The sequence below is a fragment of the Diabrotica virgifera genome, chromosome 3 (assembly GCF_917563875.1).
Source record: "Diabrotica virgifera virgifera chromosome 3, PGI_DIABVI_V3a".
Taxonomy (NCBI): Eukaryota; Metazoa; Arthropoda; class Insecta; order Coleoptera; family Chrysomelidae; genus Diabrotica; species Diabrotica virgifera.
Window position 1 is genome coordinate 9826035 of NC_065445.1, and position 18151 is coordinate 9844185.

General features: G+C 32.9%; 1 protein-coding gene across 4 annotated transcripts in view; it reads right to left on the reverse strand.

The window, feature by feature from the left end:
• The window catches only part of LOC114324398 (tetratricopeptide repeat protein 14 homolog), a 51487-nt gene that overhangs the window by 17473 nt on the left and 15863 nt on the right, over positions 1–18151 (reverse strand). For 3 of the 4 annotated variants that reach the window (XM_028272246.2, XM_028272237.2, XM_028272230.2), the window contains 3 exons: positions 16032–16951; positions 10057–10387; positions 5222–5302 (listed from right to left, as the gene is read on the reverse strand). In XM_028272246.2, coding sequence (XP_028128047.2) covers positions 5222–5302; positions 10057–10387; positions 16032–16951 — 1332 coding nt within the window. The remainder of the gene's footprint in view (positions 1–5221; positions 5303–10056; positions 10388–16031; positions 16952–18151) is intronic. The other variant, XM_028272254.2, reaches the window with a different exon arrangement.

The following is an 18151-nucleotide window of genomic DNA, read 5'->3' on the forward strand; positions in this document are numbered from 1 at the left end:
ACATTTGTTCGGCATTTTCGATTACTTTACTTTCACCTCTAAGCCAGGGTAAGAATAACCTCTCAGGTCCTTGCAATTTCCGATATATAATAATCTTAAAATTTTTAAATTCGGCCTAGTACTTTATTTGTAAATCTTCTGAAGATACATGGTGTTCTATAGATTTTATTTTTTTACAAAAAATCCAGAAGAGACAAATCTGGTGACCAAGGAGGCCATTCGATGCTGCCTCTCCAGCCAATCCCATGCCGTGCAAAATTTTGATCTAAATATTGACGAAAAAGTAAAGCATAATGCGGGAACACCGTCTTGTTGAAAAATCAAAAATGATCATCATATTTTTGAGACAGTTGACCCCTGTCGCGGACTCTGTTTCTGTTCCAAACAGCTTTTTACCGTCAGTGTCAAACTTTCAGCATATTAAGGCAACTTTGGACAGAACTTACTGTTGATACGCGATCTGAACAGGTGGCGATAGAAAAGGAACAATGGAAAACCAGCAGTTTATAATTTCCCGACTTTATTTCAATAGATCCTTCGAAAGTTGAAAAGTTATAATAGAAAACCTTAAAAAGGTATTGGGAGTATTGATAGAGGAAAGGAATTGACTGAACCTACTTGACCTCTAGTGATTTTGAAAAATTACTTCATCTTTTAGACATAACAATAATTGTGAAAGATAAATCAGATGAGGAGAAACGAGTTCACCGTCTGGTTGGGAGGAACACTGTTTTGTTCACCGCTCATCACCCTCTTGAAAGCTTTCAGGAATCAAAGTAATCTAATTCACATAATATTATCCTTGAAGTAAAAAAAAACAACAACTATTCTATAAACGAGACCATTTTTGTAAGTCAATACTAAAAATAAAAACAATACTAGTCAACAGCAGTTAAGAAGCATTTTCCACATCTGAAAAAACTTGAATACTTGATTTGTTGACTTTTATTTTAGCTTAATCTTTGTTTTTCTAAAATGTCTGAAATTTCAAGATGGTTTTGTCCAAAAACTTTCAATAGACATAAGATGTACAGAAGTGGATAAGACTTAAACATTGTACATAGATACATTCAAAGTATACATAATATAAAAAAATACAAAAAATCTGAGATAGGTGTAACATCGAGCACTCAAATGATTAAAAATAAATGAATTAAAGAGATTATCATTAAATATAAGATTCCATATATGTATGATAAATTCTTGCAAACATTGACGATATAATTATACAAAAATCACTAAAATAGCACTATGAGATACAAAAGATTGTAAGCTCCCTTTGACAGCCATATTAATCCCACATGAATCGGGTTCACTACATGAATATAAATACTAATTATACGCCAGCAATAATGAATACTACTCACTCATTGAATTAATACACAATATTGTTGAAAATCAAACAAAATTTATCACAAGTAATACACCACATTAAATCACAACAGTGATAAGTAAAAAAACCTCAGTCTTATCAACATTTATCTACTATCTACGTTTTGAAATGTTAGTGTAGTAGATAAGGAGGACACGCATCGCAATAGTTGGTCGTGTCGAGATTTTATTGGAATATTTACATAATTTTTTAAAATGTTATTGCATTATGAAACCCGAGGAAAAATTATAAATGCTAATTTTATTAATATTCCAATATATAAGCAACCTTACTCCAGTAGCAAGCACCGTGTTAAATCCTATAAGAAAATGTTAAGTTCGAAAACAACAAATTCGACAGTATCATTACGGAGAACCAGCCGTTTTGACGTGAAACGCGACGAATAACGACATTTTGACGTGAAGCGTGACGTTTTGGTGTGACACGTTAAGGGGGAGGGTGGTATAGTATTTTTGATTATTTTTTCATTTTTTTATTGGCTTATTCGATTGTAAATATTTTCAAGAGTATACCATTAAAATTTCAACTTAATCCGAGCAAAATTGACGGAGATATGGATATACAGGGTGTTTCATTAATAATTGTCCATATGGTAACTGGAGAAACCTTAGCACAAAATAAGAAGATTTAACCTAAAACACTTAAATAAAATGTGGTTCCATACTGAGTTACAGGGTGTTTTATCTAAAAATTTAAAAACTATTTTTGCTCAGCATTTTAAAACTATTTGACGTATCCTTTTTATATGTGGCAGAAAGTATAGGCACTATACAAACTGCTAAATTATGTTAAACAAACGTTTCTGGCTATTACCAGAGGCGTACGACGGGGGAAAGTGAATGGTTGACCCTTTCCAAATTCTACGCCACTGGCGACATTGCTATTTTAGTTCAATTTTTGGATTCTCTGATACTTTCTATGATAATAATATACTCTTCATTCGTAACGATAAAGTTATTAGTTTTCGAGATCTTTGAAGTTAAAAATGAAACGACACAGTTATTCTGATTAATATATTGTGTCGCTTCATTTTTAATTTCAAATAACTCGAAAACTAATCATTGTATCGTTACGAATGTAAAGTATATTATTTACATAAAAAGTGTTGGAAAATCAAAAAATTACACTAAAATAGAAATTTCGTCAGTGGCGTAGAATTTAGAAGGGTCAACCAGCAACTATCCCTGTCGTACGCCTCTGGTAGTAGCTAGAAACGTTAAATTATCTTAATTTAGTAGGGTGTACAGTACCTACACTTTCTGCCAAGTATGATGAGGATACGCCAAATAGTTTTAAAGTACTGGGTAGAAATAATTTTTAAATTTTATTCATATGAATAATATAATAAATTAATCAAAATAACTGTGCCGTTTCATATTTAACTTCAAATATCTCGAAAACTAATGACTTTATCGTTACCAATGAAGAGTATATTATTTACGTAGAAAGTATTGTAGAATCTAAAAATGGCACTAAAATAGTAATTCCTCCAGTGACGTAGAATTTGAGAAGGGTCAACCATTCACTATCCCCTGTCGTACGCCTCTGGTAGTAGCTAGAAACGTTTGTTTATCACAATTTAGTAGGGTGTATTGTAGTCGCACTTTCTACCAAGTATGAAAAGGATACGTCTAATAGTTTTAAAATGCTGAGCAAAAATAATTATAACATTTTTAGATAAAACACCCTGTAAATCAGTAAGAAACCACATTTTATTTAAGTGTTTTAGGTTAAATCTTCGTATTTTGTGCTACCCAGTTATTATATGGACAATTATTAAAGAAACACCCTGTATACAAAAATTTTCTTAGTATTATTGACAACTTGACATAACTGACTTTTTTTAAACGCGTTTTCTGAAAAACATGTTTTTTTGAGACGGTGTACATCATAACTCAAAAAGTAATGCAACGATCTTTCTGAAATTTTGAACACTTCTTTTTTAGATATTTTACTAGGTAGTGACGTCGAGTTTTTGCTTATTTTAATAATTTTTTTGTTTATATTACCATTTTTCTCTTTACCAAACACTTTTTTTTTGTTTTTTTTTTTTCGATTTTTTCACTTTAAAGTTATACCATGAATTTAAAAATCAATATAATCATAAAAACTCGACGTCACTACCGCAAGAAACTCTTAAATTAAAATAATCTTTTTGGTTTATATGTTTCAAATGATTCTGTCCGAAGATATAGTGTACACCGCAAATGATCTTCTTTTTTGGATCGTCTACTTAAAAATGACGCAACTGCTTCATTTTTTAATATTTTTCAATAAAAATTTAACTGAATAATCTTCAAGTGTTGTTTTTTAAGATATCCTTTTACCCATTTAATTTAACACCACCACTTTCAAGGGAAAACGTTTTAAAATTATGCAAAAAAACCGCAGAATTAACTATACCCCCCTTAAGGCATAAAATATGAAATTCGATAAAAGTCACTACAGCTCCTGAGCGGCTCACCAGAGATGACAAAGACGACGTTGACGTGAAACGTGACGAAAAACGACACTTGGACAAAAACGTGACATTTTGGCGTAAAACGTTAAGAGACGACGTAGAAGACAACGTTTTGGGGCGAAACGTGATAGATTGCGACGTTTCGGCGAGAATCGAGATGCAAAACACATCGGGCGTATGTATATGTGACATTATACGAAAAGTGTTGTAAAGCACGACATTTCCTGCGGTACAAAATGTCGCGATCTACGTCACATTTCACATCACGTTCCGGTGAGGCTTTCGGAAACTATGGGAATCTTTCTAATTCAATAATTTAAAAGTTTAACAAATCCAAACAAACACAAACAATAGACATACATAAACAACAAACACAAGCACACATAGAACAAACACAAGCACACAAACAAAAAAGAGACGCACAAAAACAACACAAATAACAAACACAGGCACACAAGTCGGGGCATTGTCTTGAGGTATGTATCCATACAAGGGTGAACACCGCTCGGTGTAGCTGCTCAAATAGATACGGCATGCGCTCCCCTACATATAAACCGCAAACCGGTTGAATCGAAGAGGGTGACCACCGAGCCGCGATCACAAAGGTATTTACTATGTGGAGCTGCTACACCCAGCGCGGATCACCCTTGTAATGATACGTACCTTTAGACAATACCCCGCCTTGTTGACAAAGCCCCAATATTGACTACTTTTTTTCTTCTGCATAATATGGTGCCGTTTCCCACTGAGTTTCTGCTTAAGTTGGTTTTACCCAAGGAGCGATTTTTCGTCGTTTCATAAGGCGCTTCATAAGGCCAAAACACTGCTGAGATGGTCACACGATCATGTTTTTGGTCAATGGTCAGCCAACGCGGCACTCATAGACAGGATAACTTTTTCATATTCAAAACTTCGTTAAAGTTAGTGCGCTCTTTTCTAATTCTTTTGGCCTCTGCCAATTCACACACGTTCACTTTACGATCTGCTAGAACTATTTCGTGCGTTTTCTTCACATTTCCGGTGTAGTACAGTATGTGGTTCATCCAATGTAGATATACGGCCATTACGAAATTCACGGAACCAAAATTGTATATACAAAAAATAGTGAATGAAGCATTTTCTAAAGAGCCATCCCTTATTCCCGTTCAGAGACCAATTAATGTATTATAAAAATGTTAGTATATTATACGACCTACTTATAACTGTTATTAAGATTAAAGACATCAAAAATATTTAGAGCATGCCTGAAAAAAAATTGGAAAAAGTAATAAAAAAAAACACAATACGACAAGAAAAAAAATGTCATGCATACTTCACAAGAAATCAAAAAAGGTTCAACTACCGCAATTGATTTGAAAAAGACGTACCGTTTATTGTCCTTCTCGAATGCATAATACGCATTTAATTTTGATTCTAACTCTTCTAAATCCGGTAAACTATCAATAAATCTGAAACAAAAATTACACAAAAAATATTCATGAACCACCGAAAAAATATATACGATTGATAGTTAACATTATAAACGTCACATAGGGACCAAGAGCTAGCAACGTCGGAAAAAAAAAGTATTTTAAGACAACTGGTTCTTTAATATATTTATTATTCCCTATGCTTCCTCAAACACCGTACCGGCCATCTGGCTACTGATACAGGTTGCGTTCATTACTGCGCAGCACACCTGTACAGGTAAATATATCGAATTTAAAACTATTTTAAGACGAAACATTTTTTTGTCATTACTTTTTAAACATTATTAAAAATATGAATTATAATTGCCAGACATTTCTGTGAAAGTAATGACAAAAAAGAAAGTAATGACAAAAAATGTTTTCATCTTAAAATAATTTTAAATAGATACCAAAACCAATAGATACCAAAATCACCAAATAGGGTGATTGATTAGTGTGATAAAGCTTAGTAGATCCGCTATAGTAATAGATAGCAATAAAAGTTAATAATAAAAATTGTAGCTAACTTTGAGCTTCACATTACAAAATTAGTTAGAATGTTACAGGGTGTTCGATAACACAGTGGCAGACCAAACTTATGTTCCTTAACTTCCCCATCACAAAAATAAAAAGATTTTAAATGGAACACCCTGTATTTTATGTCACTGTCGAACATACCATTACCGTACTTTAATTTTTGTATAATATTCCCTATGTCTAAATTAAAATTTGTTAGTTTTCAAGATATTTTCATTTTTCAGAGCAAGTTATCTATTAATTAAGGTGTTCTATTTAAAATTACTGAGAAAATAATGCACTTGCGTTTTGACTCACTCTGTATTCGATATAAAGAAAATTAGCAATATCAACCACCATTTTTATAAATTTTGACAATCAATAAAAAAATATGGCACCAATAAACTATTGCTGTTGTGCTTTATTTTTATTTATACAGGGAGCTAAACTTATTAAGATTTTCATAGAACCTTGGTTATAACTTTGTAAATACTCTGTATAGTGTATAACATAACAAACCTTTATATTTTTGTGATGGGGAGGTTAAGAAGATTTCGAATATAAAATAAAGGGGGTTCCATTTAAAAAAACAGAAGTTTGGTCTGCCACTATGTTATTGAACACACTGTAACATTCTAACTAATTTTGTAATGCGAAGCTCAAAGTTGGCTATAATTTTTGTTATTAACTTTTATTGCTATCTATTACTATAGCGGATCTACTAAGCTTTATCACACTAATCAATCACCCTGATTTTGTATTTACCTGTACTTGTGTGCTGCGCAGTAATGAACGCAACCTGTATCAGCAGCAGATGGCCGGTACGGTGTTCGAGCAAGCATAGGGAACAATCTATTAAAGAATCAGCTGTCTTAAAATACTTTCTCGAAAACGTTGCTAGCTCTTAGACCAATATTTGTTATGTATATTTACATAATTATTTTATTGTTTTATTTTTTCTCCTAAAAATAGTTGGCGCTCATTTTGACTAAATATCCTCTTTGATTTTTCAATTATCTTCTTCCCTTTTCTTTTACATGTGTTAAAACGCAACAGCTAATCACAGGCATATGTAAACTGACTGTGGTGTCTATGCCACACTCCAAGCGACATAATGCACTTCTCCAAGAAAATAATGCACCAATAACTACCTCTTAAAGCCCACCAAATTTCATTTGTATATCTCAACAGGTTTTAGAGCAATAAATAAATCGTCAGTTTGTAAGAACAATTTCAAAAACCCCTATCTCAGAAACGAAGCATTTGCGGACATATGATTATAAAGCAAGCGATCTTTATTTTTTCATGTAGAATTACCCCTTAAAGTTTTCCATACTTATTTAAAAACACCCTGTATTGATGAAAACTTGGCTATGAAATATACTATATCTCATAACATTAGATATACTATACTAACAATATACTATATCTTAAAAACGTTAGTTACACCAAAATCGCACCCAAACAACATACCTAGTTAACATAAAAAGCAATGATAGTGTCAATGAATAAAAAATAAAAAAAAAAAACTATTTGAAAAGTTTACAACGAAGATATTTCAACAAGGTATCCCAAATTAGTTTCAAATACTCGAACCATAGTTTCAAAAGTTACATCACCCCTCGTATTCACGATTTTACACTTTTATAAATCCGTATCACATATTTAATAGGCCTGGATACCGCATACCAAAAAAGAAGGTTGCTTAAATAATAACAAACTGAAAATTTGTTAATAGCTTAACGATGTCTAGTCGGACATGCAAGGAAAGGTGGAAGGTCGAAGATCAAGAGGAAGATCCCCAACAAGCAAAACATGTTTTTGTATTTTTTGAGTCGTTCTAAGCAAAAAATGTTCTTACAAGTTTTTTCGTAGGATGTATAGTTTTCGAGATAAACGTGGTTGAACTTTAAAAAAATAAAATTGCAATTTTTGAACCCGAATATCTTTTGTTTAAAAAAGAAAATAGCAATTCTGCTTACCGTATTTGAAAGTTCAAATCAAATTATATCGGTTTTGAGTATTTGCATTGCTAAAAAATTTTTTTATTGTTAAACAAAGCTATAAACACATAGTGTTTCCCATGGACAATACATGCATTTTAACGCATGCTACATAGAAATTGTCTCTCTTGCACTTATACCTACTCTACCTACTCGTTCAATTTTAAATGGAAAACACCATTGAAAACATCACTCAAACACTATGTGTTTATAGTTTTGTTTAACCTTCGGATGACCAAGCGGGGAAATTGTGACCCCAGCGTATGTTTTTCTTTAATAAATTCAAAAGTAGTTTCAATTTTTAACTCATTATTTTTTTATTTGACTTTAATATCATTCTAGATATCCTCATATTTTGAAATAAAAAAGATTCCCTATATTTTACGAATAAAAAATATATTCTGAAGTTGATGTTTAGTAAAATACCGTCTATTATGTGTAATTAAAAGTAGTTTTACGCTAATGACGTCGACTTTGCAAAGTAACAAGACATTTACTCAACATACACACTACACATGACACTAATACTCATGTTGTGACTGGCTGATTGACATAAAGCCCATGCCATAAAAATAAAAAAAAAAAAGAAAAAAACCTTCATTTTTTTGTTAATTGTTATTTTTGACCTGGGGTCATTCCCCCCCCCCTTGGTCATCCGTGTAACAAAAAAAGGTTGGTCATCGGAAGGTTAACAATAAAAAAATAAATTTTTAGCAATGCAAATTATTAAAACTGATATAATTTGACTTGAACTTTCAAATGCGGTAAGCAGAATTGCTATTTTCTTTTTTAATCAAAAGTTATTCGGGTTCAAAAATTGCAATTTTTCAATTTTTTTAAAGTTTAACCACGTTTATCTCGAAAACTATGCATCCCACGAAAAAACTTGTCAGAACATTTTTTGTTTAGAATGACCCAAAACAATACAAAAAATGTTTTGTTTTGTGAGAAATCGCCGTTATGTAATTCCTCAAGTTCTTTGTTTATAACAATCTTATAGACATCCGGATCAACTGTTACCCAAAAAATTCGTGTTCTACGTGTCAAAATACATAAAAAACTTGGGTAAGTCCATCTGAATAAAGGAGGCTGTTGTACCCACCTGGCGAAGTTTTTGTGCTCTTTTCAAATATGCAGACGAATTTTGAAAATTTGAATATACAGGGTGTTGTTTCAAGGTCACAAATATTCAAAATTTTTTTTTTGTTTATCAGGACCTGAATTTTTCTTGTGATTAATAAATGGGTCGTTGCAATGTAGTAAAGAAGTATTGATTATTTTTAGAATGAAAATGTGTTTATTAACTTTAATAATTTATCATTAAAAGTTAATAATACCTTGCTTTTTAATAAGAGGTCTTAGAAATTTCAATATAATTTAAAATTAAAGTCATTAAATTGTATGCCTCACTCCCAAACACGCATCAAACACATCAGCACACTATCAAATAATTTGAAAAAAATACTTGAAATTTGACAAATAGTTTGAGCACAGGGCCCTTTAGTTAGCCTTCGGGCCGCATAAAAAACGCTAGAGGGCCGCATGCGGCCCGCAGGTTGAGTATCACTGGTGTAGAGGCTATAATTTTGAACTTTACCACCTTTTTGAGCCTAGTATTGGGGTATATCTATCAAAATAAACAGGCTGCGGTGGCTAGGTTACTTAGAGAGAATTAATGAGGCGGAGCCGTCGAAACACATTTATAGCCAGAGACCGGATGGAAAGAGAAGAGGCAGGTCTAGAGCACAATTTAAGGACCAGGTGGAAGACAACTTGCGAGTGTTAGGAGTGCGAACTTGGAAAACCAACGCGAAGGATAGGAAGGAATGGAAGCTGATTCTGGAACAGGCCAAGACCCAGCATGGGTTGTACAGCCAATGATGATGATGAATAGAACAGTTTGATTTTTGCATGAGAGTTTAATGAAAGGGTAAAAAATCAATAGACCAATCTGTCCAACAAAATACATGGGACGTTTTCGTAGTCTGACGTTCGAAACCTGTAACCTGTTTCACTATTAAAACTTCCCCTGTTCCAGTGTTCCCGTCCATCAAAGTTTGTCCAACTAGACAATCAACTTTTTTTTTTGGTACGCGGGATCCAGGCCTATTATGTATTTTTTAATGATCTAGAACAGTAGTTGCTGAAAATAGTTAATAATACCGAAAATTTTGGGTAATGCATAACTTTTGAAACTATGTGTATTTACAAATAAGTAAAACAAAAATAACTTACTTCTTACTATAACCCGACTTCTGCAGGATGTACTCGTCGTCTTCAGACGCCAAACTGTGCCTCTTCGATTTCTTTTCTTTGCTCAATTCCTTCTTAATGGCGTCCCTTAGCTTCTTGTGGTCGTCCAATTCGCTCAAATCGAAGCTCTGTTTTCTCTTGATCTTTTCCTTCTTCTTCTTTTTCTTGCTCTCTTTCTTGGCCTTCTTCTCTTTCTTTTTCTTCTTCTTTTTGTCCTCGCCTTTGCCTTTCTTCCATTTTGTCTCTTCCAGGAATTTTCTCAGTTTGTCCTCATAGTCGGAGTCGCCCTTGGTTTGATCCAGGAAGGCCCTCACTTTAAAATATAATTTATCAAGGTAAAACAGAGAAGTTTTATATAATTTAAGTGGGGGACAATGAAGGAAAAATGAGACTCTTTTGAGTTTGTGACATTTGATCACAGAGAAGTTTTATATAATTTAAGTGGGGGACAATGAAGGAAAAATGAGACTCTTTTGAGTTTGTGACATATGATCTATCAATCCTAAAGTATGTGGTTCTTCATGAATAGAAGGAAGAAAAAAGGAGTACTCTTGACAATGATTTATGTTGGCGGATTTATTCTAAATTGATTAGTCCACACGTCAGAGACGAAAATGCCCCTAAACCTTTAAAAATGATACAAACAAATGATAACTATTTTGGGACCTCAAAATGATGCAAAAAAGTTTGCGAGTCTTACCCCCGGGCTTCACGGGCTCAGAAAAAAATGCTAAATGCTAAAAATTCGAATTGTTTTTCAGTGTCCTATAAAATGCTAATAAACATTTTTGTTCAAAATGATCTCAGATGCATTAAATGTAGAATTAAAACAAGAAATTTTCTTTGTTTGATTTTTCTTAGACATCCCAATTCTTGGTAAATCAATACTTTCCGTTTTCCTCCCTGCGAGGGAGAGTTTTAATGGGAAGCACAAGTGTAGGAGTGGCAAGCGTTTTGCATCTTTATTCGGGTCCCATAATAGGGAACTTGCATAAAATTTTAAATTCGAAAAAAAAAAGAATGTGTGTGTACTTTGTAAGAAGATATTCTTCTATTATATAATAGGTAGTTTAAACGAAGTAAATATACTTAAAAGGTTATTTGTACTTATTTTATTTAAAAATCAAACTAACTTTCTTATCTACCACTTTCAAAAAAGAAGAATATCTTCAAAAATTATATAATAATATACTTACAATCATAAAATCTATATATAAAAAAAAATTAAATAATAACTTGCTTGGGGCTCGAACCCACTTCGTCTACCGCGCTGTACGAAAGTTGACGGCATTTCAAACTGCACCACATTCTCGTGTACGTCATGTGGGAATATACACAAACTAAACGTTTACACCATAAATTTATATGAATTTAATAAAATTATTAGTTTGATTTTTGCCGAAATAAAATACAACAAAATATAGAGTAAGAAAACGATATATGAGATGAAGATTTTTGAAGAAAGTTTGTTCGTAATCAGATTATGTAAATTAAAGCATTGCCTACTAATAGGTAACTACATTATTTTGTTTACATTTTCCAAATAGATAGGTATTGAAACTATTAGGTATAACCAACTGAAACATTTAGAATTACTTACATGCGGCTTTTCAAGACTATTTAAAAAGTCACTATAATTATAAATTTGATTTTATTTCTGTCCACACATCAATAAAAACTAATATACAATATTTTTGTTTACCGATAACCTCCATATTGAACAATTATTGACAGATCATTTCAAAATTTCAACACCCAATCAGAGCCCGTATAACCACTAATACCATACTGTCGGTGTCCGCATGCGTGGGGATCAATCAAATTTTACCCTCAATCGATTCGCCGCTAATGAAGAATATCTTTTAAAATGGTATAAATCACAACAGAACATAATTTAGAACATGTATCAAAGATAAAAAAGTTTTTTTTGTCTTTCGGTTTGCCCCTAAAGACGACTAAAAATTCAACTTATACCAGCCAGCCAAAAACGCGTCGTGACGTCACGGGGTTGTATGTTTACATTCTACACCAATTGTAAATATAATTTTAAATTAGACATTATAAACGTCAGTAGAAAATACAGTTATTTGATGTTACAAGTGTTTTTGATCGTTTGAACTATTCACAGAAAACTTGTACTTTTACAAAATGGTTTTATTTTCAATAGTAGACCTTCTTTCCTTTCCTTCAAAAACTTTATCAAACTCAAATTTTAACAAACGTATATATTTATTACAATGACATACGATAAATGTCATTAGAATATAAATATTTTTCCTTTATTCCCCGACGACGAGCTGGCCAAATACCCAAGTAGGTGGAGGCCAATAAACTAAAGAAGAAGATAAAGAATATTCCTAAATATAGCCATAAACGGAACCATATAGTTAAGCTCTGTGACGTCACGGGTTGTTTCAACTATTTTAAAATAAAGAAGACTTTAAATTTGTACTTCTAAGTTATTATGAAGTAGGTTGCGCTATATTTGATCCACATAAAAATCATAAAAAATCCTTTAAATTAAATGAAAAGCTTACAATATATACTGCAGAATTAATAGCCATATTAGAAGCTCTTCTGTATATAAGTAATATGAAAATTACAGCAGAATCATTTGCAATTTGTTCTGATAGTAAAAGTGCTATTATGAAAATAAAAAATATCCACCAAGTCAGTAGTAATTATATTTTGACTAATATAATTATTAAACTTCAAGAATTACAAACAAAAAAAATCAATGTATCATTAGTTTGGATTAAAGGACATTGTGGAATAAAAGAGAATGAAGAAGTGGACGAAGATGCTAAGAAAGGAAGTAGAACTGGAGAGCTTTTAAGTTATAAATGTCCCCACAGTGAAATTGCCTGCCACGTAAAACCCATAATACTAGCCGAATGGAGAGAAATGTATAGTAACAGTCCAAAGGGAAAATTTTATAAAAACATAGTTACCAAGCCTCCTGGCCAGTCTTGGTTCTCAAGACTGTCGGGAAGCAAGCGGTTTTTCTCTGTTTTGTGCAGGTTAAGGTTCAACCATGTTTTAACTCCCCAGTACAAATATAAAATAAAATTGAGTGATTCTCCTAATTGTTCATGTGGAGAAGAAGGTACAGCGGAGCACATGATCCTAGGCTGTTCTAGAATAATAAACGAGGTTAAATTATTAAATGAAGAAATGGCCAAAATACCCAAAATCACCAGACCATATAACCTAACTCAACTATTAAGAGCAGAAGATTTCAATGTTTATCAAATTTTGTACAAACATATTTTATGTATTAGATTAAGTTTATAAACTTTGTTTTTTTTCCTTTCGTGTTAAGCCCTACGCCTATCCGAGGTCCACCTGTCTCGTCTAAATGCTCTGATCGACCCCTGAGCGTCAAATTGTGTCCTAGTCTAATATCCCAAATTATATTGAAAAAAAGACAATGAAAAATAAAAAAAACATATCAAAAAAATATATATATATGTGTATATATATGTATATATATATGTGTATATATGTGTATATAAAAATAAATAAATAAAAAAAAATACATAAAAAAATGATAAAAAAAAATCAAAATGAAAAGAAATAACTCCAAATAAAAACAAAAATCGTTGAAAATTAGATATAGGTATATAAAATAGTTCTTTGTAAAATTGGAGCAGGATTGTGATTGGATACATACCTGAACAAATCAGTAGAAAGCAGGAAGCACTCCTTTGGAGCTTCCGCATAAATAATACAAATAATCCCAAAAAGGTAAGATGGCGAATGGACATTGACTCCGAAGCCAATAATGCTCAAACACACACACACACACAAGTTATTATGAGTTTTTGAAGCGTGAAATTTTGGAAATCTCATTTTTATACAAAACTGAACATTATTATGTAATAAAAAACAATGTGCAAGTTCCCTATTGACATTCTTTGCAAATGATGTTTACGAGGTTTATTGTTGTAAATAAGGATAAAATAGTAAGGAAAACATCGAACACGGTCCTGGATGCGAATTTACAAAACCTATACCATTTCAGTCATGCCAGCGACTGAATTCGAATAGGGTTTGTATGCAGAATATTAGTTACATATCCTATACCATTTCAGTCATGGCAGCGACTGAATTTGAATAGGGTTTGTATGCAGAATATTAGTTACATATCCTATACTATTTCGGTCTAGAAATTAACTGTAGTGGTGTAGGATTTGCAAACGAAATTTTTGATTATTATTGAGCAAATATCTATACTGTTTCAGTCATGTACGTAAAACTAATCAAATATTTACTAAGTGGATTTATTTATCATAAAATTTAGATATGTTTTGAAAATTAAAATGAATAGTATATATTTGGATATTAAAAATTAAAAACAAATGAATAATTACTAATGTATGAATATATACAGTATGTCCCTGTAAGTTGGAACCATATGGAAAAATTTTTTATTAACGATTTTACGCAAAAAAGATATTCTTCATAAAAAGTTCTGCATGGTCTAAAACCGAAGATGCAATCATCTGATATTAAGTTTTATTAATAGTATATGAGAGATGTCAAAAAATATGAATTTCTGTCAAGAGTAAAGTATCTTTATACAGAGAGGGGCTAAGTTATGGAATAAATTCATTTTATCTAAAATGGACGACTTGGGAAAAAATCCCGAAACAGGTCGATTTTATTTTTAAATTACAATTTTTTGGCATATATTTCATACTAGTGACGTCATTCATCTAAGCGTGATAACGTAATAGATGATTTTGTTAAATGGGAATAGGGATCGTGTGGCAACTAATTTGAAAGTGTGTTCAATTCTCTGTTCAGTAATATAAACAATAATATCATTATGTATACCAATATAAGGTGACCAAAAAAATATTTTTTAATTAAATTAATTAACGCAAAAAAGAAGAATGTATGTAATTTATTTAACTCAAAATACATTTTACTGCTATCAATAAATAGAGAAAAAAATGTTTATTTCACAAATAAACATTCCGCCTTGCTTAAATTAAATCACAAACAGCCTCCCACATAACTCTTGGCAGTTTGAACATTTAATTTAAGCAAAAAACCAATGTTTATTTGCCAAATAAACAGTTTTTTCTATTTTCTGACAGCGATAGAAAGTATTTTGATTGAAGTAAATTGCATACATTCTTCTTTTTTCGTCAATCAATATAATTCAAAAATTGTTTTTTTGGCCACCCTGTATAAATAATGATATTTGTGTTTATATTACTGAATAGAGAATTAAACACCCTTTAAAATGAGGTGCCACACGACCCATATTCCTATTAAAAAAATCATCGATTACGTTATCACGCTCAGATGGACGACGTCACTAGTACCTATGAAATATATGCCAAAAAAATTATAATTTAAAAATAAAAATCGACCTGTTTTCCATATGGTTCCAACTTACAGGGACATACTGTATACATATATTCGTACATTAGTAATTACTCATTTGTTTTTAATTTTTAATATTATCGAAATATATATTATTAATTTTAATTTTCAAAACATATCTAAATTTTATGATATAATAATAAATGCACTAAGTAAATATTTGATTAGTTTTACTTGCATGACTGAAACAGTATAGGATATGTAACTAATATTCTGCATGCAAACCCTATTCGAATTCAGTCGCTGTCATGACTGAAATGGTATAGGATATGTAACTAATATTCTGCATACAAACCCTATTCGAATTCAGTCGCTGCTATGACTGAAATGGTATAGGTTTTGTAAATTCGCGTCCTGGATGCAGCAGCAGATCAACACATAGGCAGGGATGTCTTTAGACAAAAAACAATGAATAACAAACAAAATATCGAATCTGATGGAAAAGACATTTGGAAAAAATGGAGTCGTCATTAATAATACAATATGCGGACTTAACTGAATGGATAATGGAAGATAAATAATGCAAGTTTGTATTTATATTCACTAATAGTTATACTCACATTTATTTTCGTATTCGTTCTCAGGTGGTTTAGAAGGCTCTGGATGTTCAAAGCTAAACTCAAAGCTGGAACTTGCTGGTTTGTTGAAATTGTAACTGGTATTGGGAGTGTCATGGCTCTGATCCATCAAAGCCATCCTCTTGCTCAAAGGACTGAGCGAATTCTCGCGTTCTTTACGCCGGTGAGACCTCGACCTGTGCTTCTTGCGCTTTTTAAAATCGGAATCGCCCGAGCTAGAGCTTGAGTCGCTGGAGCTGCTAGACGAGCTCGAGGAGGATTCTCCACTTGCCGACGAGCTCGAACTTGAGCTAGAACTGGAGCGTTTTCGACTCTTGCGCTTCTTGCTCTTCTTTTTCTTCTTCTTATCTTTTTTGTCTTCTTCCTCGGTCTTTAGAAGTTGTTTAAGCGCGTCATTCATGTCAGTTTGCTTAGAGGGAACGTTCAAACTTGGCAGTAGAAGTTCAGTGGGTTCAATAAGATTTTTTGGTTGAACTTTGGATTTTAAGAAATCCAAAGAGTTCTGAGCTTCTTCGTGGTAAGGAATGATAGTCAAGCAGCTCTGGTACGCTTTTCTAGCTTCCTCTAATTTATTTTCTTCCTCGTAGCTCCTTCCTAATGCGACGAGAGTTTCTCCCATATATTTTCGAGCGTTTCCATGATTAGGATTCAGCTTCAAAGCAGTTTCGAAATCTTCGATGGCCTTCTGGAAATTTCCACTGTTAGCATAGAGCGCACCTCTCGCTACGAGACCTTCGACATTCTTGGGATCTATATTGAGGGCTTTGTTGAGACATTGGAACGCTTCCACGTGTTTTCCCGCCTTAAAATGATCTATGCCGTCTGCTACATTGCGGTAAGCCCATTTACTGGCCTGGACTTGTCTCAACTCGGTGGCATATTCGTTTTCCGGGAACCTGTACCTATAAATTATTGTTTATAGTACGTGAATTCAACAGAAAAAATGATATTACATAAAAAATTGGGATAAACTACTAAGGGGTCTTCCAATAACTTCTGCACTTTTGACAGTTCGGAAGCGGCCATATTTCTTGAACCTATATCTGCCATTCATTTATTAATTTTGATATTCATTTATTTACTGATAAATTTGAGTCCACTAGTTCAATAAACAATCAACAAACACCCAAAGGCGGCGTAGGGCGTGGGCGGCCGCCCACGGCCTCGCCCCATGAAGATTTGCCATGGCGCATAAAGGTCTAGCGCAGCGGTTCTCAATCTGTGGTACATGTACCACTGGTGGTACATTTCATTATTTGAGGTGGTACACAAAACTCAAAACAGCCAAAATCAGCACAACTATTGGCACAATTATAGTTAATTAGATCACCTAGCTAGATAGGTATTTTAGTTAGGTGGTACCAAAAATAATAAAAAGTATTTGGTGGTACCTGACTCAGAAAGATTGAGAAGCGCTGGTCTAGCGCCTTTATGCGAGAGCAGAGGGCCTCGCAAAATGTATCTTGCTCATCTTGCAAACATCCATACTTGACAAAATACAAAATCTACCAAAAACATTTCAGCTGTCTTGAGTTTGTAAGAGAACCCGAGGCATTAGATTTCACGTCGTTCACAAGAACTTGGTCCTACACTGAACACAACTTGATTTTGCATCACATTTATATACAATTCAACTAATCCACGAGCTAATTGTAAACGACCACACTGAATGGGCTCTAAAATAGTTGGCAACTGACCCTAATTTGCAGGTATATTGAAATCATGAATACATAGACAGAATCAAAATTGAACCTGAAGTTTCTAGCATGTTGAGCTAAGATATCCATTTCTTAAGGATAAGTAGTTGTCTACATTGTGAAGTACTGGCAACGAATATATACTCTAATAGAAAGGTACGGCCCTGTAACGTTTTAGCATAGGATTTTGCGTTCCAACTGAGTAGGTACCATGGAGGTGCATAGACCTGACAACGACGACGACAGTTTAATCAATCTTATTACCGCCCGCACTGCCGCCGCAACATCCCTCGTCAACAAGCCTGCTTATAAACGTGACCAACTGTTTCATATAAAAGCTTCTTCTAGGAGCTATATATTCTTTGGTACTGGATTTGGAATAAGGATCAGGTTTCATGCTTCTTG